This window comes from Lemur catta, chromosome 15 (genome assembly GCF_020740605.2).
Source record: "Lemur catta isolate mLemCat1 chromosome 15, mLemCat1.pri, whole genome shotgun sequence".
Taxonomy (NCBI): Eukaryota; Metazoa; Chordata; class Mammalia; order Primates; family Lemuridae; genus Lemur; species Lemur catta.
The window spans coordinates 26,804,193-26,831,243 of record NC_059142.1 but is presented as its reverse complement, the minus strand read 5'-3'; the positions used below and the strand labels follow the sequence as shown (position 1 = coordinate 26,831,243).

Sequence of the window (27,051 nt, the reverse complement as noted above, 5' to 3'; positions counted from 1 at the left end):
AAGGTACTTTGAGATAAAGAATACTGTGAGCAAAACTATAGAAGCAAGAGTGAAAATGCTTGAAGAAGAGGGTTAATTTTTGAGTAGAGCACATTTTACAATTGGAAAGTAAATTGGGGTCAGACTATGAATGGCCTTGAATGTTAGGCTAACAAGGTTGTTTAGGTTGTAACTTAGGAAAAGAAACTTTGTGTTACATGGGTTAAAGGGGAGAGAAACTTTAGTAAGGAAGACTAAATGGTATACACTTTATGTTTAAACTCATCTGTCATCAGCCATGGGGATGACATTCTTAAAGTGACAAAGCCTGCAAAATCAGCCAAATACAGTTTGGTGAAATCAAGGTCTCATAGGACATAGAAAGAAGAACAAACAGTATAAATGACATTGAATATCTAATAAAAGGAAAACCACAGTAAATAACACTTCTAGAAAAGAGCTATTTCTAAAACAAATGATTTATCAGTGTTAAAAATCCACTTAAATAGGTTACCTTTCACCTGAATCAACTCAGGTGATTACATTAATTAATTTATGTTAATATTTTAGCCTATTTTTTTGGCCTATCTTTTTTATTGAAAGAGCTCTTTATCTATAAAGGATATTAGCTCTTTGTACACATACTGCAGTTTTTTCCTCATTGCTTTAATTTTTTTATTTCTTTACCTCTTCTCCCCCGCCTCATTGCTTTAGCCTTTTAATTTTGTTCATTTTTTAAAATTTAATTTTTTATAAAGTGATCATTCTCATGGTTTAAAAAAGTACACAATATAAAGATGTACACAGATAAAAATATACACATATAAAAGATATGAAAGTCAGTATTTGCTTTGAATTAACCCAGTGGTGGTGGTAGGAAAGTGGATGGGGGTATATATAAAAAAAAATCTATGTGTAGACACCTGTTGAAGCTGGGTGATGAGTTCTTGCGGGTTCATTATAATATTCCATCTTCTTTTATGCATGTATGAAATTTTTCATAATTACATTAATAAGTAAATGTTTCATAACATGCAAAAAGAGTCACAAAAAGAAAAGGTGTATAGTGAAAAGTCTGCCTCTCATATATCTGTCATTCTGACATTGCTAAAACAAAATTCCTCCTTTGGCCTCTTTTGACCAATTCCAGTTCTATCTCCAGAGGAAACTTCTTTATAATGGTGTATGTAGCTTTACTTTTCTATGTACTTACAAATTTAATAAATAGTAATATTTACTTTTTTGTATTGTATGGTTTTACAAAAACATAAGTGGTAGTATATTGTAGGCATCATTTTCTTCTTTTTTTAAAAAAAACTTACTGTTCTCAGTGTGTTTTCCATAGTAGTATGCATATTTCTACCTCATTTGTTTTAACTGGTGCATTGTATTCCATGTATAGATTATCAGGCTTATCCTCCAGAAACTGATTCAAAATGTCTGGGTCAGAGCTTGGGATTTAGATTTTTTTAAACAAACACTCCAGGTGATTTTTCAATTTTGGGAAACATTGCCATAATCTATTTAACCATTGATGTATTGCTGGACATTTAGGTTGTTTCCAGTATTTCATTTATAAACATAACTATAATGCCTGTTAATGCACACTAGCTAGTTCTGTCCTGAGACTGAAAAGTGGAATTTCAGGGTTATTCTAAGGTTATTGCATTTAAAATTCTAGTGGTTACTAATTTATCTTTTTTGTTTTCTTTTTTACATTTAACTCTTATGTCTGTTTTTAATCTTATTTATATTTAATCTGTAACAATCTTTGAGGAATGAATAACTGTGTATCTACCTATTTTATAGATGAAGAAACTAAGGTTCAGTAAATAACTTCCCTAGGTTAAGTGGACGAACCATTCTTGGAATACAGAGTTGTCTTGATGTCTTGTTCCAAAGAAGGCATAGTAGTAAAAAGAATAAATACTCTGTTCTAGTCACCTTCATCTTATCAATAATAGGATATGCCTTTTTGAGGACAGCTGCTTTGTAGGCTCACATCTAAGAGATTTACTGGTAATGTCATTTTCTTCAAAAGATGCATATCTTTTCTCTGGAGCTTACATTATACATATTTGCTTTTAGCTGATAAGATGAAACAGATAATGCTATTTATATAATCCTGAAATATAGAGAAGAAGATATTAAACTTTTGAGACTATTATAGTGAGAAAAGTTATTACTCTGTTCAGGTTTTTGTGATTATTTAAACTCAACTGATCATGTTCTGGCTAATTTATAAATTTTTATTCTCATATATTTTTCTTTCCTTCTTTCTTTGTTTAGATGCCCCCCATTGATGGATATTACTCTACACATGTTGAATGGATATCTTCTTGCATCTAAAGCCTACCTTAGTGCTCATCTGAAGGAAACAGCAGAGCAAGATAGGCCTTCCCAGAATAATACAATAGGTTTAGTTGGACAAACTGATGGTCCAGAAGTTACCAGAGAAGAACTGAAAAATGCATTGCTGGCTGCTCAGGTAAATTTTGCTAAAGTAAAATTTAGTCAAAAAGGGCAAGGACTTTCCTACTCACATAATCAATTAAATTAGATGGCATATTATTCCCTGTGTGTACATTGGTGACATATGGTATATTCCTTCTATTGGAGAATCTATTATAATGATGTTACCTTTGCCTTATATCAGATGGACTATATTACTGAAATCAAGAATAATCTTCATGATATAAATTTAATAGCCATTTAAGATTTATATTTTAATAAAATATAAGACTTTACCTGTTCTGAGGTTATTAGGCTCATTCATTTCAACAAATGATCTATTGCACACCTACTTTGTGCCAAGTACTGTCCCAGGGACTGGGGATATAATGATGAAGAAGACAAAATTGTTGGTTATATGTTTCTTAAGATCAAATGATAGGAAAAAAAATCAAAGATGGAGACAGATAATAAACAGAAAAACAAATACATATATAATACAATAATCAGTGATAAATACTATAATAGAAGTAGTTCAACTTTATATTTAGTTAAGGAAAGTTTTATAACAATGTAGAATTTTACTGAAGGTTACATAGTCATTTTTGAATAATGCAGGAGAGGTGAGATGATAAAATGTTAAGCAATTTGAGATCTTTAAAGTAGACATGTTTTCATAGTTTGAAATGTATTTTCTGAAATCTTCTCATTGACAATAAGGGGAATTAGGACAATAATATAGGTTCACAATCCCTTATCCATAATACAGAAATCCAAAAAGCTAGGAAAACTGACACATTTCTTTTGTAATTTAATTGGCAGAAAGACGACCTGATAAGAACTTGTTTGGTGACAAAACTTGACCTGAATTGACATTCTTTATCCCATTTAATGTGAATATTAGTATGTTTTGCTACAGAAATATTAATATATTTGATTACAAGGTGCTACCCACTCTCTGCTGATGGGTGTTATATAATATCACATTAAAAAAATTCTGAGTTCTAAAATAAATCCTTGAGAGTTTCACATAAGGGATATAGATCATAATAGCTAACATCTGTATAATGCTTACTATATTGTGAGTGCTAGTCTAAGTTATTTAAATATTTTAACCCATTAATTATTAACTGTTACCTTCAGAGGAATTAATTAGTTGGTAACAAGGTGAGAAAAAGAGGGAAATACAGGATAGGATCCTGGGAAAAGTGGGAGATTAAGAGCAAGGAAAGGAGATTTTGGTAGAAGTCATTTATGCCTAGGGCCTGTTTTGGATGTCACTGAATCAGAATAGCCTTCTAGTAGATGTTTTTCATCTGGAGTCCATGGATCTGCCTTAGAAGAAATGTGACATGCCTGAAGTTTATGTTTGTTTATAAATGTTAATTTTTATGGGGAAAGAGAGTATAGTTTTCTTAGGATTCTTTAGGGGTTCATCACCCTAAAAAATTGAGAATCATTGCTCTGTGGTTTGCTCACTTCTGCTCTTAGAAGTACCTCTTTGTGTGTGTATGTTTTTCAAGAAACTGGTTGTTTTTTTATTTCTGTTCATGTGAAAACAAAATCAGATTTGATTTTCAAACCAACTTCTCAGAAACTTTATATTCACTGTGTTTTATTTGCTTACAGGATAGTGCAGCTGTCCAGATTCTCTTAGAGATTTGCTTACCTACTGAAGAGGAAAAAGCAAATGGTATCAATCCAGATAGCTTGCTAAGGAATGTTCAAAGTGTTATTACCACCAGTGCTCCAAATAAGGCGATGGAGGAAGGAGAAGACAATTTGCTCTGTAACCTTCGAGAAGTTCAGTGCCTTATCTGTTGTCTGTTGCACCAAATGTACATTGCAGATCCCAACATTGCTAAGCTTGTTCATTTTCAGGTCTGTTTCCAAAGAATGATGTTTTGTGGTTGACCTTTATTTTCCGTGGGGACTTTGAATACTGTATTAATAGGGATCATTTAGAAACTAGAGATAACACAAGTCATCATGGTCTTTTGCAATATGGAGAAAAATCCAAATCTTTGAAGGTTTTTTTCCCCCAACCTAATAAAGTATTCAGATAATTTATTCCTATTCTAGTGCATCAGAAAAGTGAAATGCCAGGATACATGTAGAGCACTGTAGCCTTCTGAGCAACTTTTACAGAAAGGAAGTGAAACTTTTTTCATTTATATTTTCTCTGTATTTGACTTATTTCTAACTTTTTCCCCCTTTCTTGTTGATTTAGGGTTATCCATGTGAACTTTTGCCTCTGACAGTCGCAGGTATTCCATCTATGCACATCTGTCTGGATTTCATACCTGAGCTTATTGCACAGCCAGAACTTGAAAAACAGGTAATGAACATTTTGGAGCTTTAAGACAATTGATTTCTCTCCAGTCTTGAAAGTTACATAAAACATTTTATAATTTTTAATACTTAAAGATATTCTTGAGAAATGTGTAACATTTGGATTTTGTATTGCAGATATTTGCTATCCAGTTGCTTTCTCACTTATGTATCCAGTATGCATTACCAAAGTCACTTAGTGTGGCTCGTTTAGCTGTCAATGTCATGGGAACTTTGCTAACTGGTATGTAGCCAATCAACATGAACAACAAAAACTTCTAACATAAATTAGTACATATAGTTTCTGAATTTAATGATACAGTATGTTTTTTGTGTCACTATGAGGCAATATATGTGTTACTACTAGTTTAACTTATGCCATCTTTTGAATTATTCTACTTTTGAAAATTTTTTTATTTACAAATGTGATTTATAGTGTAGCAGGTATGAATAGGTAGGAAGATTGTATCTTTCATTTTGTGAAAGAGTATATAGACTTATAGTAAATATAATATGCCTTCCACATTCTATAAGTGGAAACGAAATCTTTCTGAATGTCATTATGTCAGTAGAAAACAAGTTAGGGTTTATTACAAATGCTCAGAGTGCAGAAAATTATAATCATGTGTATAAATAAGAGATAAATACAGTAGTTGTTTCCTTAAGTTCTAAAATGTATCCTAAGATTTTAACTACCTTTTGGTTTGTAGAATAAAAGGTATAAAAATAAACTACTTTAAAATATGTGAACTACAGTTCAATCCTTTAAAGTATGGTTTAGTTAATTTAGTATTCTTTTTCAGTGTTCCCATAATACCCTGTTCATTTTTCTTTACATTGTATTCATCTCATGTTATAATTATTTGTAGTGACTAAGAAATTTACACTGCCTGAATTCAATCCCAACTCCACCACAGGCTGAGTGACCTTTAACAAGTTTTTTAACCTCTCTAAGGCTTTTTTAAGAATTTTCTCCTGTGTAAAATAAGTTTCATAATAGTACTTTCTTCATTTATAAGATTGTGAGAATTAAATGAAATAATGCATGTAATGCACTTATCAGAGTGCTTGGGCATGATATGAATTTGTATCTTCAATAATGACTGAGACTGCTAGATTGTGAGCTTTCTGAAGGTAGGGGCTGGCCATGTCTTAGAAAACTTAGTCTCTCTATCACAGCTTAGTATGTTATATAGGCTGTGTATGTTGAATTTATATCTGTAAAGTAAAAAATTCTGTTTCATGTCTTTCCAACAGTTTTAACACAGGCTAAGCGGTATGCTTTTTTCATGCCAACTCTGCCATGTTTGGTCTCTTTTTGTCGAGCATTTCCTCCACTGTATGAGGATATTATGTCTTTGCTAATCCAAATAGGACAAGTGTGTGCCTCTGATGTTGCCACTCAGACGAGAGACATTGATCCAATTATCACACGTAAGTGGTAACTCATTTTCAAGAGTTATCTTAATATTTCAAACAAAAAGGCCAAATTCCTTTCCAGATTTCTTGGTCTTAATTTTTCTTTCCTTATGTTTTTAGGTCTTCAACAAATTAAAGAGAAACCAAGTGGATGGTCTCAAATCTGCAAAGATCCGTCTTATAAAAATGGATCCAGGGACACTGGAAGTATGGATCCTGATGTACAGCTCTGTCATTGTATTGAAAGCACAGTAGTTGAAATAATAAACATGAGTGTTAGTGGAATTTAAAAAAATTTAAAACCAAGAAATGAAGCTATTTGCTGCATATACCCAACATGAATCTGCATCTTATAACAACTCTAAACTGAAATGGAAACAGTAATGTCTTGGAATCATTAAAACAATTCAGTTCAATATGATTGCAGTTTAGAACTCTGAGAATTATGCTTGCTTGTATTTGATTGGCACATCTTTAGATCTACTTTGCTGGTATGTTTATATTGTAGCAGCCGAGATTTTTTTCCATTGGGAACACATTTAAGAGACTTATTACTGGAAAGGGAATTTGGCCTTATATTTAGCTTTTGAAGTGAAGAAAGACTGCCATGCCTTTCATTTCTTATACAGATGAGTCTATGGGTAGCCCTAGTAGTGTTTATTTTAATTGTGAGCTTGTAACAGAGTTCAAAAAAGATGCAATGATAGGAGGGAGAAAAAGGTATCAGGAGAAAGGAGAATTGAGGAAAAATTAGGAGTTAAATATCCAAATAGAAATCTCAGACTTGCAGTATAAGTCATAATAATGCAAGTTGGAATTCTAGTTCTCAAGAAACAATATTGAGAAGGCTTTAAAAAAGGCAGGTAGCTTTTGTAATTGGTTTCCATGGAATACAGATGAGGAGTTAAAGATTTCACATATTTGCTTCAATTTTTACTAATATATGAAGCCATATGTTTAAAGAGAAACTTGAATAATTTGGAATTTTAAGATGCTGGTTTAAAAGTGTTTACAGAAACATCTTTGTGCAAAGAAGAACCTGAAAGGAGGTCTCATTTAGTTTTTTGTTTTAAATTTATTTTTATAATGCTTTATTAACTTATCTAATGCTCAGAGGGGGGATATGTATCAAATTAAATGATGTTTAGAGCAATAAAACCCACTGGATTAAAGAGCTCTTGGTTTGTCATCAGGATTATAATTCACATCTTAACTTTGAGAAGTTCTTTGAGTAAGAAAATATATACAGTGTTTGAACCTCAGGAAAAATTAAAATGTGGAAAATACTGTCTTGCTGAAGGATTTCAGTCCTCTGTTAGTAACTTCCATTGATTAGGCAGATGCATTCAGGTAACCCATAATCCTTTTTTTAAAATTAAGTATCCATTGTAGAAGGTACTTCTCTTTATTCTCTGAGATATACCTCAATCACACACTCCCCCCCCCCACTCAAAATAGACCTCTTCACTTGTAAAAGAAGTTAGATAGGCTAGTAAGTGTGGTTTTTAAGAAATTTAATGTCAGCCTTTTCACTGGCAAATAGTCACATCTCATTTTCCTTCTCTGTAAAATGGGGTTACTACTGGCCCTACCTCATAGAGGTATTCTGTAAGAACTAGTTTGTAGCTGTTTCAAATCATGAAGTGCATAGTATCATATGTGATAGAGTATTTATAACTTTTTATTAGATGCTTAATGTTCAATTAAGTAATTTTGATGTGAAAAATAAAAGCATATACTTAAAAAAATACCGTAAGAATTTCATATTTTTAAACAAGGCAGTTTTGTAAGTCCCTTAAGATTAAATACAAATCCAGTTTGTTTGTTTTTTTAACTGAGGCCTTGGAATATTTTGTGTGAATAGGGATCCCCTAGGGGGTTCAGGAAAAGTTGAAATATGTTTTCTAGCTAAATGCAGTGCACATTCCTGGAGTGATTTTCAAAGACTGGTCATAACCTGATGTGTTAAAATATAACATATGCTGTTATTCATCAGATTTGTTGATGATGTAAATGAAATGTGTAAATATATTAGTAAATGTTAATATTCATGTATTTTAAGTTAAGGTTATAAAATTTGTCACAATGTGATTTTTTTTATTCAAGTGAAAACAGATGTGTGCAGCTATTTTGAATATTTGTTTATAAACATTCATATTCTTTATCAAATAAACTTGTAGTTTTTTGTGTTTCATTCCACTACTGTTAACCTGAAAGGGGACAGTTAAAAGGATTGGCTTCCAGGACTGTCTGGCTCCAGGGCCTATGTGTATCCCTTTCTCTTCTGCCACATACATTAAATGGCAACACAAAGTTAGAGCCAACTAACAGTAAATTACTCCCTCATATTTTCTTATCGATATATATTTTCACATTACTGAGTTTCTTTCTTCTTTTTTTTTTTCTAAGAGACAAGGTCTTGCTCTATTGCCCATGCTGGAGTGCAGTGTGCAGTCATAGCTCACTGCAGCCTTGATCTCCTGGACTCAAGGGATTCTCCCACCTCAGCCTCCTGAGTAGTTAGGGCTACAGGCCTGTGTGACCATACCTGGCTAATTTTTAATTTTTTTGTGAAAATGGGTCTTCCTATTTGGTCCAGGCTGGTCTCAAACTCCCGGGCTCAGCAATCCTCTCACCTTGGCCTCCCAAAGTGCTGGGATTACAGGCATGAGCTACCATGTCCAGCCTGAATTGATATATCATAACCACTTCTACATTATTAGATTGGGAAATTCATGATTCTTTTAGTATTACAAATAGGTACTATATCATTTTTTCTTTGAGGCATTATCACTTTTTCTTTTAGATTATGCCTTTAGGATAAGCTTCTGGGACTGGGATTACTAGGTCAAAGGGTTGAGTTTATTTTTATGACTACAAATTTTGTCACTGTGGGAAGATTTAGTAAAACAACTGAAAGTGAATCAAACAAATCGAGTAGCCACCTGCTCTCTCCCAGCAAACCTCCTTCCCCAAGCTAGTTATCTGAATTTCAGAAACAGTCTCAGGTTTTGCCTTTTGGGGGCACTATTTGAACCAAGTTTAGGCTATACAGAACTTTTTAAAAATAACATAATTTGGCAAGATCATAACTACTTATCTTTGAGGAAACTGAAGCGTATTTCTTGGCAAAGAATAAACTGGTCTCAGGTGAGATGAAAGCCAGATAAGCCTTAATGAAGGGAGAGGTGATATCACGCTGGAGACCTTGAGAGTTTATCTCTGGCTTATTTTAGCAGATGGGAAAGTCTTGAAATTATGAAATACTGTAGATGTTTGTCAACAGAACCTTCTCGCCTAGTTTGGCTCAATAGTCTGGCAATGCCCGCCTCAGTCTTTTCGATAACCTGCTGTAAAGTTGGGAAATTTAAATTGAGTGGTACTGATGAATGCTCAAACAACTTTTTTCCTCTTTGCTGGTCTACGGACCTTAAGAACGAGGCTTCGAGTTTCCAAGGTAATTTGTTGCATGGGTTAAATGATGGTTTCAAAAGTCAAACGGAGAACACGTTTTCCCCTTTAAACAAATCCCCGTGATTTACTACAGTAGTTTACTCTTCTCGTGATTGCCTTCCGGTGGCGCCAAGTACCTTGGGTCTGTTCTTATTTCGGAGGTTTCCATTGGGTGCCAGAGTGCTCGCCCTTTAACCTCGCGCCAGGATTGGTTGATTTCTGTCCTGGCGGGTGATTGGTTGTCTGAGCTCGCTCGGCGATTGGGTGCTGGGAGCCAGGGGGTGGGAGGCGGGAATTCGTCCCGGGCTGTGTTATTGAGACCGCTGGTGAGAGCTAGCGCGGAGGAAAGGTACAGCGGCTGCGAGCCCGCAATGCAGGCCTGGGGAGCTACAGTTCAGTGAGGAAGGCACGGGGGACTAAGGCTTGTGTCCTTTCTTCCAGGGCTTCGCTTTATTTACTCTCAGAAATCGGTTTCCTTTTCTCTGGTTTAACGGAGCTCGGTGAGCGTTGCTTGGGTTTCCCTCAGGATAGGCAAGTCTGAGCGAAGTGGAGGGGAAGGGCTTGAAGCCTGCCAGCGAGGTACTTCTGCCTTCGCCCCAGTCGCCTCACAGGCCCATTGGTGTTGTTGATTGGATCACCTGGGCCTCGGGACTCTCAACTGGCTGTGGGAGGAAAACCTGGGGAGGAGGGAGTCTCCTTTGAGCACAGGCCTGTTAGTACCGGGCGTTACCTCTTGGCGGGAGGCAGATCGGCTTGTTTGTCCTTTATGCAATGTTTGGGGGGAAACTACCTCATTTTGAGACGGTTGTTGCCGAAGCTGGGATAGGGGACGGATTGATTTCTAGGTTGTATCTGAGTAACCAGGCCAGCGTTGAGTTGATTCAGATTGGATTGCACCGAACCTCATTCTCAGGGCTTTACCAGATAGAACCGCAAAGTGTTAGAACTGGAAAATCGCTTAGAATAGTGGTTCTTAACTTGTTTTGGAACACACAAGCTGTGGTTAATGGTATTATTGGCTCCATAATCTCTTGAATTGCTATTTTAACTATCTCTTCATCCCCAGGTTGGATTTACCATTTGTTAGGCCATTGCAAATAATTATTCACTTGATAATGTATATAATTTTCTATTTCCTTAGGATATTTTTATGGGAAGAGGAATCTACGGACTTTATCTTCAGAAAAATGCAGTAAGGCACAGAAACTTCTCAGGCAATTTCAAGAGGTCACTGCCTCTGAATTGCATCTATGGATCCTAGATCCTAGGTTAAGAAAAGTGGTTTAGAAGAGGGGGATTAAAGTGGATCACCTTCTCTGTGTCAAATACTGGGTTAGGCACATTCTGCTCTGGTTAATTTTCATAAAAACTCTGTCAGGTAAGTAGTATTATCTCAATTCCATAGATGAAATATCAAGTTCTGAGAAGTTAAGTGATACACACAGTGGAATTCAAACTTAGGTTTGCCTTATTCCAAACCAGTCCTCTTTCCATTGTACTCTATTGACCTTTAAATAAAATTATTGAGCACCTAATATTTGCCAGGGCATTGTCTTTCTTACAACAGTCTTGAAATTAGGAATTGTTACATAAGAATCTTAGACTAGAGAAGCAAAAAGACGCATCAAAGGTAACTTATGTTAGTTCCTGTTAAAACCAGATCTAGAACCTATGCTTTCTGACTCCTGGTCCACAGGTTTTTCCTCTTAACTGGAAGACTGCAGAAAGGGGAAACGGAAGGTGCAGAATAGGTGGAGAAAAAGAGTTGCATTATGAAGTTGTAGAGAGAGTTGCCTTAGGAACCTATTTGTTTCTATGAGTTGACTACAGCTGATCTAAATTGTTACAAGAGCTGATGTTTAATTGGCATGTACTGTATATTTGCACATTATTTCATTTAATGTTTACAACAATCCTATGGGGTAGATATTAGTGATATCTTTATTTTATGGATGAGGACAGTGAGATCTAGAGAAGTTAAGTAGCTTGCACAAAGTCACACAACTAATACATGGCAGAGCAGGGATGCAAGTCCACATTTGTTAGATTCTAAAACATTCTTTGACTGCTGATTTATAAGACTAAGAAATTACTTCTGTTTGGTTTATGCATTCTGATTTTTGTTTCCAGACTTCTAGTTTTGGGTCTCTGGTTTTCTTTGAATGGCATTGTTTCAATATTTTCATTTCTGTTGCAGGTAGGAATCGGAAATAAATAAGAAAGCACAATGTCTTCAACGTGGTCTGAATATACAATTGGTGGTGTGAAGATTAACTTTCCTTATAAAGCTTACCCATCACAGCTTGCTATGATGAATTCTGTAAGTATTTTTCCCTAGTTAAGTCTGTATTACAATACAGATACTTATGATCCATAACAAACATTGGATATGTGACTACATTCATATTCTCAGATACTAAATGGATTGAGAGTATTTGCTGGGTTTGTTTGGAAGAACATCTAATCTTTGGGAAAATAATACTGATCACTACTAGACCATATATGTCCATGCTCAGGAGGTAAGGAATAACATTCTGAAAAATGTTTTTAGCTCTTTTGGAACTTCTATTTACTTTAATGAATTACTGCTTTCTACGAAGTATTTATGATTTTTTTTTTTCACAAAACACTATATGTTTCACCTTTAATTTCTTTGTAGTATTTGAATTACGTAGAAATTAGTATACAAATTTGAGCAAACCCATTTTCCAGCTTTGTTAAATCTTAATATTTTGCCATATTTACTTCATATCTTTTTTACTGGTAACAAAATTATTAGTATCTGGAATTTGTTTCTTTCCTTTCCTGGCCATGTTTTTTTTACTTTTATTACATACATATGTATCTATAAACTATAGAGTATTATTTTACATATTTTTAAATTTTGTGCATTGATGTGTTACTATACCTATCTTTCTGTGGGACTTTATTGTTTTGCTTGACATTATTTTCAATGTTGCTTGACATTATTTTTAATGTTGTTTTGTTGATTGTTAATCCATTTTAATTGCTGTATAGTCTTCAGTTGTATGAATATGCTAGAATTTATCTGTCCATTTTCCTATTGGCAGACATTTAGGTTGTTTGCATTCTTTTGCGATTACAAACAATACTACTATGAAATTTCTTGTATATGTTTCCTTGTGTTCATGTGAGAAAGGGTTGGTTTTATAGATATATAGAACTGGACTTGCTGGAGTTGGGCATCATCTTCAACTTTATTAGAGGTAGTTAATTTTTGTACAAAGTGATTATAACAATTTGTATTCCCATGAGCAATATCCCCTATTAAATTTTTATCAAAGATGTTGCTAGGTATTGGTGTATTCTCATTTTACAGAAATGACTGGTTCTTACATAACTAAGGCACAGATTGCTTTATTTCTTCTTTTGTGCTTGATATGCTTGGAAATCCAACATAATCTTAAGGGAGAGCTGTAAAGGAATAAAGCCTAGATTTAATTAAATACTACTACTTCCACTCTGGGAGGCTGAGGAGGGGGGATCACTTAAGGTCAAGAGTTCGAGACCAGCGTGAGTAAGAGTGAGATCTCGTGTCTACTAAAAATAGAAAAAAATTAGCCGGGCATGGTAGCAAGTGCCTGTAGTCCTGGGAGGCTGAAGCAGGAGGATTGCTTGAGCTCAGGAGTTTGAGGTTGCCGTGAGCTAGGCTAGGCTGACGCCATGGCACTGTAGCCTGGGCAACAGAGTGAGACTCTGTCTCAAAAAAAAAAAAAAATAATAATAATACTTCCTTCTGCTATGGCTGTGTTTCTTGGAGTGCAACCTCACTTCTCCCTGCTATTCTATTTATACTTCTGGTGGAGAGAGACCCTGATAAAGTAAAATGTTTATTGATTTTTTTTTATTCATTTCTGTGTCCATAGATTGTCAGAGGATTAAACAGTAAGCAACATTGTTTGTTGGAGAGTCCCACAGGAAGTGGAAAAAGCTTAGCCTTACTTTGTTCTGCTTTAGCATGGCAACAGTCTCTTTGTGGTAAGTAGTTGCTTGATACCTTCAGGTTGCTTATTGGGACCGGAATAAAGTGTAAAGTTCCTTTTATCCAGATTGGTTCAACCATGTTCTAGCTAATTTAAATATATATTCTCTTTTAAGGTGTTTCTTTATAATGACTTACACATTTTCCAAAAGAGTTCAGTATAGAAAAATATGTTTAAATAATCTTGAAACAATATTGAATATGGTCTTTTTTTTTTTGAGACAGAGTCTCACTCTGTTGCCTGGGCTGGAGTGCCGTAGCATCAGCCTAGCTTACAGCAACCTCAGACTCCTGGGTTGAAGCGATCCTTCTGCCTCAGCCTCCTGAGTAGCTGGGACTACAGGCATACGCCACAATGCCCGGCTAAGTTTTTCTATATATTTTTAGTTGTCCAGCTAATTTCTTTCTATTTTTAGTGGAGACGGCATCTTGCTCTTGCTCAGGCTGGAGAATATAGTCTTTTATTTGATGATTCAGAGGGTATATAAGAGTTTGCATGCTTAAAGTTACTCTGAGAATAATTAGATGATAATTTATATGTAAAAGATGCAAGAGATGGGGGCTGTCATGCTATAACATACACCCATTGCTTTTTTTTAGTAAATTCCTTCATATGTTAATATTTCCATACTTGTTCCTTCCTCATAACATTAGAACATGGAATATATAAAAAAGACATTCTAGTAGGCCAGGCGTGGTGGCTCACGCCTGTAATCCTAGTACTCTGGGAGGCCAAGGCGGGTGGATTGTTTGAGCTCAGGAGTTCGAAATCAGCCTGAGCAAGAGCGAGATCCCGTCTCTACTAAAAATAGAAAGAAATTATCTGGCCAACTAAAATATATATATAGAAAAAATTAGCCGGGCATGGTGGCGTATGCCTGTAGTCCCAGCTACTCGGGAGGCTGAGGCAGTAGGATCGTTTAAGCCCAGGAGTTTGAGGTTGCTGTGAGCTAGGCTGACGCCACGGCACTCACTCTAGCCCAGGCAACAAAGCGAGACCGTCTCAAAAAAAAAAAAAGACATTCTAGTTGATCTTTCTGCTTGTTTGGATGCCAGATAAGCAGAAATGTATTTTAATATTGGTATGAATTCATTTTATTTCCCATTGCTTTTATTTGCTAACAAATACCTATTAGTATTTACTTTTATGAAAGACTATATAATGTAAAAGATGAATCTGAAATAATAATATTGGATACATTTTAGTTACATGATTAAATGGCTTTGACCTAAAGAATTAAGAAAATTTGAAATGAACCATGGTGTGTGTGTGTGTGTGTATACACACACACAAACATATTTTATAAGCTTTTGGTTATCCATTTTGATTTTACTGATGTTAATCTTTGGGGGAAAATGAGATTACCAGTTAATAACTTAAAATTCTAATGGCAGATGTCTGGAAAATAGAATTAATATTTATGTGGTACAAATGGGAAAACAGTGTCAGTACTGTTTATTTAAAAAAGTAAATTATTCTGCTTTTTTGGTCTATGTGAATTGAATTGTATATTTGTACACAGTGTAGGCACACAATGTAGACCTATTATAATTATGTGTTATATTTAGGTATCAAAATTACTTGTTTTATTGAATTTAAATATATTTAAATATTGAATTATTAAATATTCAATTAAAAGCCTTCAGTGTATTTTGATACATGTATCAGAATTTTTTTTATATGTCAGTGGTTTTATTTTTTTATTTAAGCATATTCTTTTTTATTTCAAAATATTAGGGGGATACAGATGCTTTTGCTACATGGATAGCTTTTATAATGCTTAAGTCAGGGCTATTAGTGTGCCCATCACCTGAATAGTGTTCATTTTACCTGTTAGGTGGGTTTTTACCCCCCCCGCCCCCCACTTTCTTGATTTCCAATGATTTCTCATGTATCAGAATTGATAAACCATGGGGAACCTGCGGCCTTGGGGCCACATGTGGCTTTCTGGATTCTTGAGTTTGGCCTTTTGATCGAATCCAAATTTTACAAAACAAATCCTTTTAATAAAGGGATTTGTTCTGTAAAATTTGGATTCAGTTGAGGGTCTGCACTTGGGGATATGGAGGGCCACAAGTGGCTTTGAGGTTGTAGGTTCCCCACCCCTAGGAGAGCAGTAATGAAGAATATAGTTTAAGTCTTTGTTTCAATTCTTCCTGCTTGATTTTTAAATCTTAATATAAATCAATACTTGAGTGGGTGTGCTTTTATTGCATTATTAATCTTTGATTGTTAGATTTTTGTAGAGTATATAAATTGATGATTACTTTTCTATGAATGTTTCTGGCATAAGTATTTCTCTTGTGTTCTAATTTGATGCTGCAGATAGGGTGACCATCTTGTCCAGGTTTGCCAGATACTTTCCTGGTTTTAGCTCTAAAAATCTTGCATCCTGGGAAACTTCTGAATTCTGGGTGAACTGCGGTGGTTACTCACCCTAGCTGCAGAGAATGATTAATGTTTATTTAATTAGATATATTATAAATGGGGGTTCTTTCATTTTTAGGGAAGCCAGTGGATGAGGGCTTGAGTAAAAAGGCTGAAGTACCATTGTCATGTTGTTGTACATGCCATTCAAAGAATTTTGCAAATGATGACGTGAACCAAGGAACTTCACATCATTTCAACAGTTCAAGCACACCACCTTCTGAAAGAAATGGCACTTCATCAACTTACCAAGGTAACTTATATTTGGCTGGGTCTATTGATATTTATAATAGGAGTCTTAATTATTACTGTCAGACCTAATATATACAAATCTGGATAGCATAATTGATTTTGTATCTCCACTTAATTTCTCTGAATTATTTTTAAAGAGACAAGTTCTCACCTAGGTTGGAGTGCAATGGTGTGATCTTAGCTCACTATAGCCTCAAGCTCCTAGGCTTGAGAGATCCTCTCATCTCAGCCTCCACTGTAGCTGGTCTACAGGTACATGCCACTGTGCCTGGCTAATTTTTTATTTTTATTTTTTGTAGAGATGGGGTCTCACTGTGTTGCCCAGGCTGGTCTCAAACTCCTGTTCTTAAGTGATCCTCTTGCCTTGGCCTCCCACAGTGCTGGGATTACAGGCGTGAGCCACAGGGCCTGGCAGAAAATGATGTTATTTGTAGCAGTATTGTTATTTTATGTTAGAATTTTATAAAACATAGTATCCTAAGACACAGCCTAATTAGTCTCATTTATTCATTCTTGATCTGAGGCCAGTATCCTACATGAGAATCAGTTATGTCTGATCCTTAAATAATTCTTATTAATTTAAGAGAAATATATTAAAACTAACATAAGATTATTAATAATACGTTTTTTAAAATACTTATGACTTTGACTATATGGAAAGGATTGACTATTATTTACCTAACACAGAAACCTGGGGAACATCCTGGACACTTTGCTCTTCCTTATTTCTTCGTGTAAATCTCCATCTCCATTGATACCTCCATAGTCCAAACTACTATCTCTTGCTCAGAGCAAGACTAAAATTTTTTTCCTGCTTTTACTCATACTATTTATTTATGTATGTATATTTATATACAACCTTTATTTTATTTATTTATTGAGACAGGATCTCACTGTGTAGCCCAGGTGGAATGCAGTGGCTCTATTAGAGCTCACTGTAACCTCAGTCTCCTAGGTTCAAATGATCCTCCTTCCTAAGTCTCCCAAGTAGCTGAGACTTCAGGTGTGTCCCAGATGCCTAGCTAATTTTTAAATTTTTTTGTGGAGACGGGGTTTCGCTGTGTTGCCTTGACTGGTCTCGAACTCCTGGCCTCAAGTGGTCTTCCCATCTCTGCCTCCCAAGTGCTGGGATTACAGGCATGAGCCACTGCACCTGGCATAACCTTAATTTTTAAAAAGCAGCTTTATTGGTATATATATGACATAACAAACTATATATTTAAGTGGTACACTTTGATAAATTTTGACATATGTATACCTCCATGAAACTTTCACCAGAATCAAAACAGTGAACATAACAAATTCATCACCTCCCAAATTTTTCTCATGCCCCTTTGTTTTTCCTCCTTCCCATCTCTCCATGACTCACCCTCCCTAAACAACCACCTATCTGCTTTCTGTTAGTGTAGTTTGCATTTCCTACAGTTTATGTAAATGGACATACAGTATGTACACTAATTTTATCTGGTATCTTTCACTTGTTTTGAGATTCATCCTTGTTGCATATATTGATAGTTTCTTTTTATTGCTGAGCAATATTCCATTGTATGGCTATATCACAAATTTTTTAACCAGTTACCTACTCATGTATAGTTGGATTATTTCTAGTTTTGGGCTATTACAAAGACAGCTACTATGATCATTTGTGTGTATGTTTTTGTATTGACATATGCTTTCATTTTTCTTGGGTAAATATCTATGAGTGGAATGACAAGATCACTTTTTAAGTATGTGTTTAACTTTTTAAGAAACTTCAAACTTTCATGAAGTGGTTACATTCCTACCAGCAGTTATAAAAGTTCCAGTTTCTTCACATCCTTGCCAACATTTGGTAAGGTCAGTCTTCAATTTTAGCGGTTCTAATAGGCATGTAGTAATATCTCTATGTGGTTTTTTTTTTTTTTTTTTTTGAAACAGAGTCTTGCCCTGTTGCCTGGGCTAGAGTGCCGTGGTGTCAGTCTAGCTCACAGCAACCTCAGACTCCTGGGCTCAAGTGATCCTTCTACCTCAGCCTCCCGAGTAGCTGGGACTACAGGCATGTGCTGCCATGCCTGGCTAATTTTTTTCTACATATTTTTAGTTGTCTAGCTAATTTCTTTCTATTTTTAGTAGAGACAGGGTCTTGCTCTTGCTCAGGCTGGTCTCGAACTGCTGACCTTGAGCGATCCTCCTGCCTGGGCCTCCCAGAGTGGTAGGATTACAGGCGTGAGCCATTGTGCCCGGCCTGTGGTTTTAATTTGCGTTTCCCTAATGACTTATATGTTGAGTATATTTTCATGGGCTTTATTAGCTGTCCATGTATCATTCTTTTTCCTCCCCAAGAAGTAAATCTGACCTTCTGTTTCTTTGATGAAATGTCTGTTTAGCCAGGCATGATGGGTCATGCCTGTAATCACAGTTACTTGGGAGACTGAGGCAGGAGGATCACTTGAGTCAAGGAGTTTGAAACCAGCCTAGGCAATATAGCGAGACCCTGTCTCTATTAGGTTGTTTACTTACTGTTAAATTTTGATAATTCTTTAAATATTTTGAATGCAAGTCTTTTATCAGATATAGTTTTAAGTTTTATATTTAGGGCTGAGATCTATTTTGAGTTAATTTGTATAAAAAGTGCGAGGTATGGATTCAAGTTCACTTTTTTGTATATGGATATCCACTTGTTTTGTACTATTTATTGAAAAGGCTATTCTTTATCCACCGTGTTGCCTTTGTGCCTTTGTCAAAAATTGCTTGTGTATGTGCACACACACACACACACACACATATATACACACACACACCCCTTGCATTTTAACATTATTGTGAGGCAGGGTTATTTAAAATAGTTTAAACAGGGTAAATCTGGGTTGTATTCAGATATCCTCTTTATATTTGCAAGTAAGTTCTTTAATAAAATATAACCTAAATACAGAAAAATGTAAATCCTAATAGCTTGATGAATTTTTGCAAAGTAAACAAACTCTTGTTAACTACCACCTAGATACAAAAAGACATTACCAACACCCCAGAGGCCCTTCTCATATTCTTTTCCAGTCCCTGTTCCTTCTCTCTATAGGTAACTGTGGTCCTCCCTTCTGTTTCCATTGATGAATTTTGCCTCTTTATAGAAATGGAATTATATATGTACTCTTTCGTCTGTCTTCTTTTGCTTGACATTTTGTTTGTGAGATTCACATATGCCATTGCATATAGTAGTATTTCTTGTTTCTGTCTCTTATTTCCTTGTATAAATATACCACAATTTATTAATCTATTCTATGTTAGGCATTTAGGTTGTTTCCATTTTTGTTTAATAATTCTATTATGAACATTCTTGTTCATATGTGTGCAAATAGGTATTTTCTATTAGATACATAGGAATGGAATTGCAGGTCATAGTGTATACATATGTTCAGCTATAGTAGATATTGCCAGCATTTTCCAAAGTGGTTGAACCGATGTATGTGTCCCTACTCATTAACTCTCCAACCCTCATGCAGTCAGTAGTATATGAAAATGGTTCAACATTTTTGTTAGCACTTGATGTTTCTAGTTTTTAAAAAAATGTTAGCCATTCTGGTGCATGTGTGGTGTTCCCATTGAATTTTAATTGATATTTCTCTGGTGACTAGTGAAGTTGAACATCCTTTTATATGTTTTTGGATCATTTGAATATCTTTAGTGAATTGCCTAATCAAGTTGTTTGCCCATTTTTCTATTGTTTGTTTCTTACTAATTTCTAGGAGTTTTTAAAAAGCATATTTGAGAGATATCTTGTTTCTTTTTAAGTTTCCATTTTAAAGACTTAACCCTTTTCATGAGCTTCCTGCAAACTCCCCTGCTATATAAAGGACAGGAAGATAAGCCTTTTATATGTGATGGTAATATGAATTTTGTTTTTATGAATTAGGATTACCCTTATTTGACATATGGCAGTTCAGTTTTTTAAAAATAAATCATCATTTTTGATAGACATTTTCTACCCTTTTAATGGGCCCTTGTAAATTTACCCTTTGGGACAGAGTTTCTTAACTGTGGCATTATTAACATTTTGAGCGGGATAGTTCTTTGTTGTGGGAGCTGTGCATTATGAGATGTTTAGCAGCATCCTGGCCTCTATCCACTAGATGCCAGTAGTATACGCACCCCCTGCCCCACCTGTTATAATATGACAACCAAAAAAGTGTCCAGACATTGCCCAATGTCCCCAGGATGGGAAGTGGTGTTGTTAAAATTGCCCTGGTTGAGAATTACTGTTATAGGTCTGTTTTGTGGTGGTTTTACTGGTTTGCCTGGAAATGCAGAGCTCAAAATTACAAGACTTATGTAAAATATTAATGTGTATGGAAATGTAAAAGATTAATAATAGCCAAGACAGTTTGAAGAAGCAGGGTCAAGGTGAGAGACTTGATCTTCAAGATACCTTGATTTATTTTATATAAAGCTATAGTAATTAAGACAATGTGATATTAGCACAGTGACAGACCAAAGTAAAAGTATAAGAACCCAAATTCATTCAATCTGACGTGTATCCAGAAACTTGATCTTTTTCAAGAAGTGCTCCTACAGATCATAGGGGAAAGGAAGGACTTAAGTGATGCTGGGCTACTAGATACCCATGTGGAAAAAATTGAAATTAGAGCCCTACTTTACACTATACATAAAAATACATTCTAGGTAGATGTAAGACCTGGGTATGAAAGGCAAAACTATTAAGATTTTAGAATATAGTTGTTTTTAAACTATGTTCCTAAGAACCTTAAGAAGAAACATGGCTTGTGAGGGGAAGGGGTTAGCGGATCAGGGAAGTTCTAGAGTTACAATCCCTATTCTGGAAATTTTAAGCAATCTTTCTTCAAAAACTGGTCCCGCTCCTTAGAAAAACTTGAAAACCAATGCTGTGTGGCATAGGTTCACTTCTGTGCTTATGTAGACTCAAACTTATTTCTTGAAAATAGTATTGGATCTGCTCATATAAGTCTTCCCCATAAATAGTCTATATATCCTTTAAGGCCAGGGATTGTTTCTTTTTCATGGTTTTTCCATGGTATCTGGCCATTGTGTGGACTCATGTAATAAATGATTGTTAAATGAATTCAAGCCATGGGAGTGGAAAGAATGTGTAGAGAGAAACAAAAAAGAAGAAAGGTAACTTTAAGAACATTCACATTTAGGAAATGGGAGAAACCAATGTATAGGAATAGTTAAGAACAGTGTTAGACATTAAGGAAGAAGGAGATGTGTTTGCTGTGTTCCAGGAAGACAGAGTATTATGTTTGGCTGCATGCCCAGAGGTTATTTTTATGGACTTTGGCGTCAGACAGCAGAATTCAGTCACATCTAAGCTCTGTCGCTTGCCAGCTGTAGGATATTGGGCAAGTTACTTCTTTAAAACCTAGTGTTCACATTGGTGAAATTGGGATAATTAATGTTATTTGGTGATTATGAGATTGTTGATGATATTGAGAATGAGCTTTCAGGATTGTGGAATTAAAAGACATTACATGAGCTTGATTCTATAACCAATATTTTTAGTCTAAAGAATGTGGAGAAGTAGGAAAGGAACATTGAGATATTGTAAAGAAAGATTTTTATAGAAATGAAATAAAATCTCTTGAGAATCTAAAAGTTATATTTCTTAAACCGTGTTATTGGGAGTAGTCTACAAATACATAAAGCTATTGAAAAATCAAAATTGGGCTTTTCCTGTTGAAAGCATGTTTCTCAAAATGTTTGTTATGTCTTTGATAAAGTAAACTGAGTGGTAAAGAACTGCTTTTTTCTTTTTCTTTTTTTTTGTCTCCAACACTCATATTGAAAATAATTGCTTTTTAAACATGTTTAGCATTTTATGTTTTAAACTGTGGGGATGAAATTTTTAGAAATGTCTTACATCTTGGTTCCAATTTTGTTCTAGAAAAATTGCCAAAGTGTAAGTTATTTGTGCTAATTTTTTATTACTTCTTATGTAAGACTCCCCTGAAAAAACCACTCTGGCTGCCAAGTTATCTGCCAAGAAACAGGCATCCATATACAAAGATGAAAATGATGATTTTCAAGTAGAGAAGAAAAGAATTCGACCCTTAGAAACTACCCAGCAGGTAAACAATTTATTGGCAGTAAAATGATCCAGTTAGTATAGCTGAACATGGTACTCAAGTATCAATCAAGTTTTCAGTACACTTGTGGAGATTAGTTGGTCATGACACAGGTGTAAACCAAATGGTAATTTGTGTTGTAATTTCATTTTGTACAGATATTTGTTATAGAAGAGTTCGTGATTACAGTGGATTATTCACAGTGAAACTGCATAGTGCTTTCTTATATATGAGAAATTTGACAGTAAAATATTTACTTAAGGCATATCTTGGTGATATAACTACTTTGTACTTTTTAACTCCTCCATTGTTTTTAATCTAATAATGGCATTTTCTTTTGGCCAAAACTTTTGATGTGAAAATTCATGTTATGAATATTTTAGTATAACAATAAGGCTTATTCTTTTCGTTTTTTCTTTTGAGATAGGGTCTCACTGTGTCACCCAGGATAGAGTGCAGTGGGGTTATCATAGCTCACTACAACCTCAAACCCTTGGGTTCAAGTGATCCTTCTGCCTCAGCTTCCCAAGTACCTGGGACTACAGGCATGTGCCACCATGCCTGGCTAATTTTTCTGTTTTTTGTGGGGATGGGGTCCAGCTCTTGCCCGGGGTGGTCTTGAACTAGCCTGAAGCGAACCTTCAGCCTTGGCCTCCCAAAGTGCTAACTGCACCTGGCCTGATTTATTCTTATTTATTGGGTTTTTAAGATCAATACGTGATACTAGGTCATTAAATATGAAATGTCCAATTTTGAATGAAAAGTGTGGCTTATTACATCTTAAACAAGAAACAGTACAGTTAATGAAAGTATGCACCTAAACTATTGACACAGTTTTGCCATCTTAAAACGGTGGCTTTTTTACACCAGCAGCGAAGAAGCCTGGAGAGAGAGTGGCGATGAAATTGCGAAAGGCATTTTCCACAGCATGTTGAGAATTGAGTATTTTTCCTTGCAAGTAGAAGTCCAAAGCCTGGAAGAAGTAGTAGTCAGTTGGTGCAAGGTCTGGTGAATATGGTGGATGGCAGAGGGTTTCCAAGTCCAGCTTCTATAGTTTGAGTAGCATTGTTTGTGCGACATGTGGTCGAATGTTGTCTTACAAGAGGATTGCCCTGTCTCTATTGACCAATCTTGGCTGCTTAATGGGAAGCATCCTCCTCATTTCATCCAGTTGGTTGCAGTGGATATCTGCTGTAATTGATTGACCAGGTTTCATGAAGCTGTAGTGGATAATAACAGGGCTGGACCACCAGACACTATTACCTTTTTTGGATGAATATTCAGTTTTGGACTGTGTTTCAGCACTACATCTTGATCCAACCATTGTGCTGAACGCTTGCGATTGTCAAAAATAATCCATTTTTCATCACATGTAACAATATGATGTACAAATGGTTCCCCTTTATGTTGTGATAACAAAGAAAGGCAAGCTTTGAGATAATTTCTGAGACTCGTTTAATTCATGGGGAACCCATCTATCCAGCTTCTTTACCTTGCCAATTTGTTTCAAATGGTCTAATATTGTTGGAATAGTAATGTCAAACCTTGCTGCTAATTCACGTGTAGTTGAGATGGATTTGCTTCTATTACAGCTTTCAGCTCATCATTATCCACCTTGGTCTCAGGTCACCCATGTGGCCCATTTTCAAGATTAAAATCCCCAGAATGGAACTTCTCAAACCATCCATGTACTGTGTGTTAGCCACATCCTTCCCAAACACTTCGTTCATACTTTGAGCTGTCTATGCTGCATTGGTTCCACGAGGGAACTCATATTTGAAAATAGCACAAATTTTTGACTTATCCATGTTTTTACAAAAATTGCTCTAAAAAAAAATTTGAAAGATAATCACAAGCCAAACCATGTATTTGAAAGACTGAGGATGTACCTTCACAATAAAAATAAAACAAGAAGTGTCAAAGTGAAATGTCAGTGATACCAACTATCAAACTTAGTACTTAATGAAATCGGACATTTCATAGTTAATAACCTGGTAAAGTATGTACATTTCTAAAAATTACTAAAAGACTAGAATTATCAGAAATTTTAAATGAGATGTACTTTTCATGGATAAACACAATGTTTTCTCAAAATTCATGACAGTGAGGTAGGGAGGCTGGGATTTTAATAGATTTGGTTAGAGATAAAAAAGATGATTATTAATTAGGATGTTATTTGTAAGTAACTGGGTACTTTTTATTGTGTATACTCAGGTTGTTTGTGTCCTTATGTAGTTTGTTCCACTTGCAATCTTTATTAATTTCTATAATTAAACTTTGGTTTCAGACACAGAATGAACTAGTTTATTCCAAATGAAGAGTGAATCCATAGAGCTTCCACCCCTCCCCCCCACCCCCACAGTATGTACATAGAGTTGCATGTCATGAGGTGGGCTCAGCATAAAATATTTATTCCCTGACTTCATGGTTCTTGTTTCATTTTTGGTAGGAATGAGATTATCAGTAGAAGTGCTTTTCCCCCCAACTTTATAAATTTAGTAAATAGGTCTTTGGCAAGTGGGAAAAAGCATGGATATAGTTTGGAAAGAAAACTTAGTGGTATTTATAAAAGAAATTTAATCAAAGGCAACTTCGTTTATCAAATATCTAGTAAGTAATAGTAATAATAGTAAGCAAATAGTTTATCCTATCATGTAGGCAATCATGACTATTTACATTTTAAAATTTTACTGAGTTCTCGGGGGGATGGACGGGACAGGGACAATGTATATGACCTGAACTTATGTACCCCCATGATGAGCTGAAAAAAAAAAAAAAAAAAAAAATTTTACTGAGTTATTTTCAATGTAGAATTATGGTTAAATTTTGATTTGTTTTCCAATTAATGACTGGATTTTGCTATAGTATTATACTTGATGTCCATATAGTGGGACTATTATATGGGAAGATCATTTTGCAATACTATAATTTTGATATGTCATTGATTAAAGTTATTTTGGTTAGGATTCATGAATTGTTACTATATTCTATTTCATTTAAGTGTTGTAATTTGTAATGAGGTGCCTATTAGTGTGGGTTTTTTTTTGTTTGTTTGTTTTTTGGAGACAAGAGTCTCACTCTGTCACCCAGGCTTATTATAACTTTGAACTTCTGGGCTTACGTAATGCTCCCACCTCAGCCTCCTGAATAGTTGGGACTACAGGTGTACCATCACACCTGATTAATTTTTTTTTTTTAACTTTTTTGTAGAGACAGGGTCTTGCCATGTTTCTCAGCCTGGTCTTGAACTCTTGGCCTTAAGAAATCCTCTTGTCTCAGCCTCCCAAAGTGCTGGGATTACAGGCATTAGCCACCACACCTGGCCCTGTTTATGTTTTTTAAAAATGATTTGATAATTGCCACTTAGAAGTAGTCTTTTTTTGTTTTTGGATGCAGAAAAAAATGTGTAGAACTGTTTTGATGTTGGAGAACAACTAGCCTGTCAAACTTTTAGTTTACATTAAACTTCATTTGTTCTGTGTTTACAGATTAGAAAACGTCATTGTTTTGAAAAGGAAGGACATCATTTGGATGCAAAAGTTGCTTCTGGAAAGACTGTGAAACTCAACTCTCCATCAGGAAAGATAAACTCCTTTTCTCCACAAAATGTATGTATTTATGCTATTGTTTAGTGTAAAGAAGGAAGATGTGGAATTTTCTAAATCCATTTTTGATAAAAGAGGAGGATAATATTTAATATAATACAAAGAACAGTAGAAGACTCAGAAGTCCTAAATGCTGTCACATCTCTGCTAACTAATGTGTGAGATGATAAACCCTATCCTCTTTGTGTCTCAATTTCTCATTTATAAAATGAGAGAATTGGACTACAGAGAGATCTGAAAGTTCTTTTTTCTGTTCTACATTCTAGAGTTTGTGAACTCCAGTTCCCAGAATTCTTTCAGTATCCTTAGGGTAGCCATTCTCAAGGATTAGTCCAGGGAGCTCTACAGATTTTTTTTTTTAATTAATTAATTAGCTTTGTGGGTTGGTTTTTTGTTTGTTTGGTTTTTATTTATTATTTTTATTTTTGATTTTAGAGATGTGATCTGGTTGTGTTGCCCAGGCTGGTCTTGAACTCCTGGGCTCAAATGATCCTCCCACCTTGGCCACCCAAAGTGTTGGGATTACAGGAGCCAGCACTCCCCGCTACCAGTAAATATTTGTTCGTAGAATCTTACTGAATTCTTACAATGACTATGAGGCAGGTACCATTGCTAGTCCCATATTACAGATAAGGAAACTCTCAGAAGTAACTAACTTAACCTGAGATCACAAAGCTAGTAAATAGTAGAGCTAAATTCTGCCTAGGCAGTCTGATGTTTTGGTAAGTGCTATAGTCACTTTATTATACATTGTCTCTAAAATGCCTCTCTGAAATCCTGGAGCTATATAAACAGGGTTCCAGCATGAAGATAAGGAAAGAAATATTAATATATAGGAGCTCAAGGATAAAGAAATCAAGTATAGAATAAGCTGTGATTGTTTAAGATAGATTTTTTAAAGAATTTTTTTGTTTTTATTGGTTAAGAGAATGGACTTTGGACCCACACTGGTTGATTTTTTTTTTTTAAAATAAAAAGTATATATATTTTAAGTGTACAACATGATGTTTTAATGTACATATACATAGTGAAATTATTATTACAGTCAAGCTA

General features: G+C 35.1%; 2 protein-coding genes across 6 annotated transcripts in view; both read left to right on the top strand.

Annotated features, from left to right (window-relative positions):
* Positions 1–8,349, top strand: part of INTS2 (integrator complex subunit 2) — a 47,405-nt gene extending 39,056 nt beyond the window's left edge. For all 4 annotated transcript variants that reach the window (XM_045525601.1, XM_045525602.1, XM_045525603.1 and 1 more), the window contains exons 20-25: positions 2,269–2,467; positions 4,060–4,311; positions 4,661–4,768; positions 4,900–5,005; positions 6,019–6,195; positions 6,301–8,349. In XM_045525601.1, coding sequence (XP_045381557.1) covers positions 2,269–2,467; positions 4,060–4,311; positions 4,661–4,768; positions 4,900–5,005; positions 6,019–6,195; positions 6,301–6,470 — 1,012 coding nt within the window. In that variant the 3' untranslated portion in view covers positions 6,471–8,349. The remainder of the gene's footprint in view (positions 1–2,268; positions 2,468–4,059; positions 4,312–4,660; positions 4,769–4,899; positions 5,006–6,018; positions 6,196–6,300) is intronic.
* Positions 8,350–9,928: 1,579 nt separating this feature from the next.
* Positions 9,929–27,051, top strand: part of BRIP1 (BRCA1 interacting helicase 1) — a 137,186-nt gene continuing 120,063 nt past the window's right edge. The window contains exons 1-7 of one of the 2 annotated variants that reach the window (XM_045525599.1): positions 9,929–9,982; positions 10,775–10,825; positions 11,831–11,953; positions 13,521–13,632; positions 16,144–16,317; positions 22,269–22,396; positions 25,882–26,001. In XM_045525599.1, the coding sequence (XP_045381555.1) occupies positions 11,861–11,953; positions 13,521–13,632; positions 16,144–16,317; positions 22,269–22,396; positions 25,882–26,001 (627 nt within the window). In that variant the 5' untranslated portion in view covers positions 9,929–9,982; positions 10,775–10,825; positions 11,831–11,860. Of the gene's footprint in view, positions 9,983–10,774; positions 10,826–11,830; positions 11,954–13,520; positions 13,633–16,143; positions 16,318–22,268; positions 22,397–25,881; positions 26,002–27,051 lie in introns of those variants that run through there. The other variant, XM_045525600.1, reaches the window with a different exon arrangement.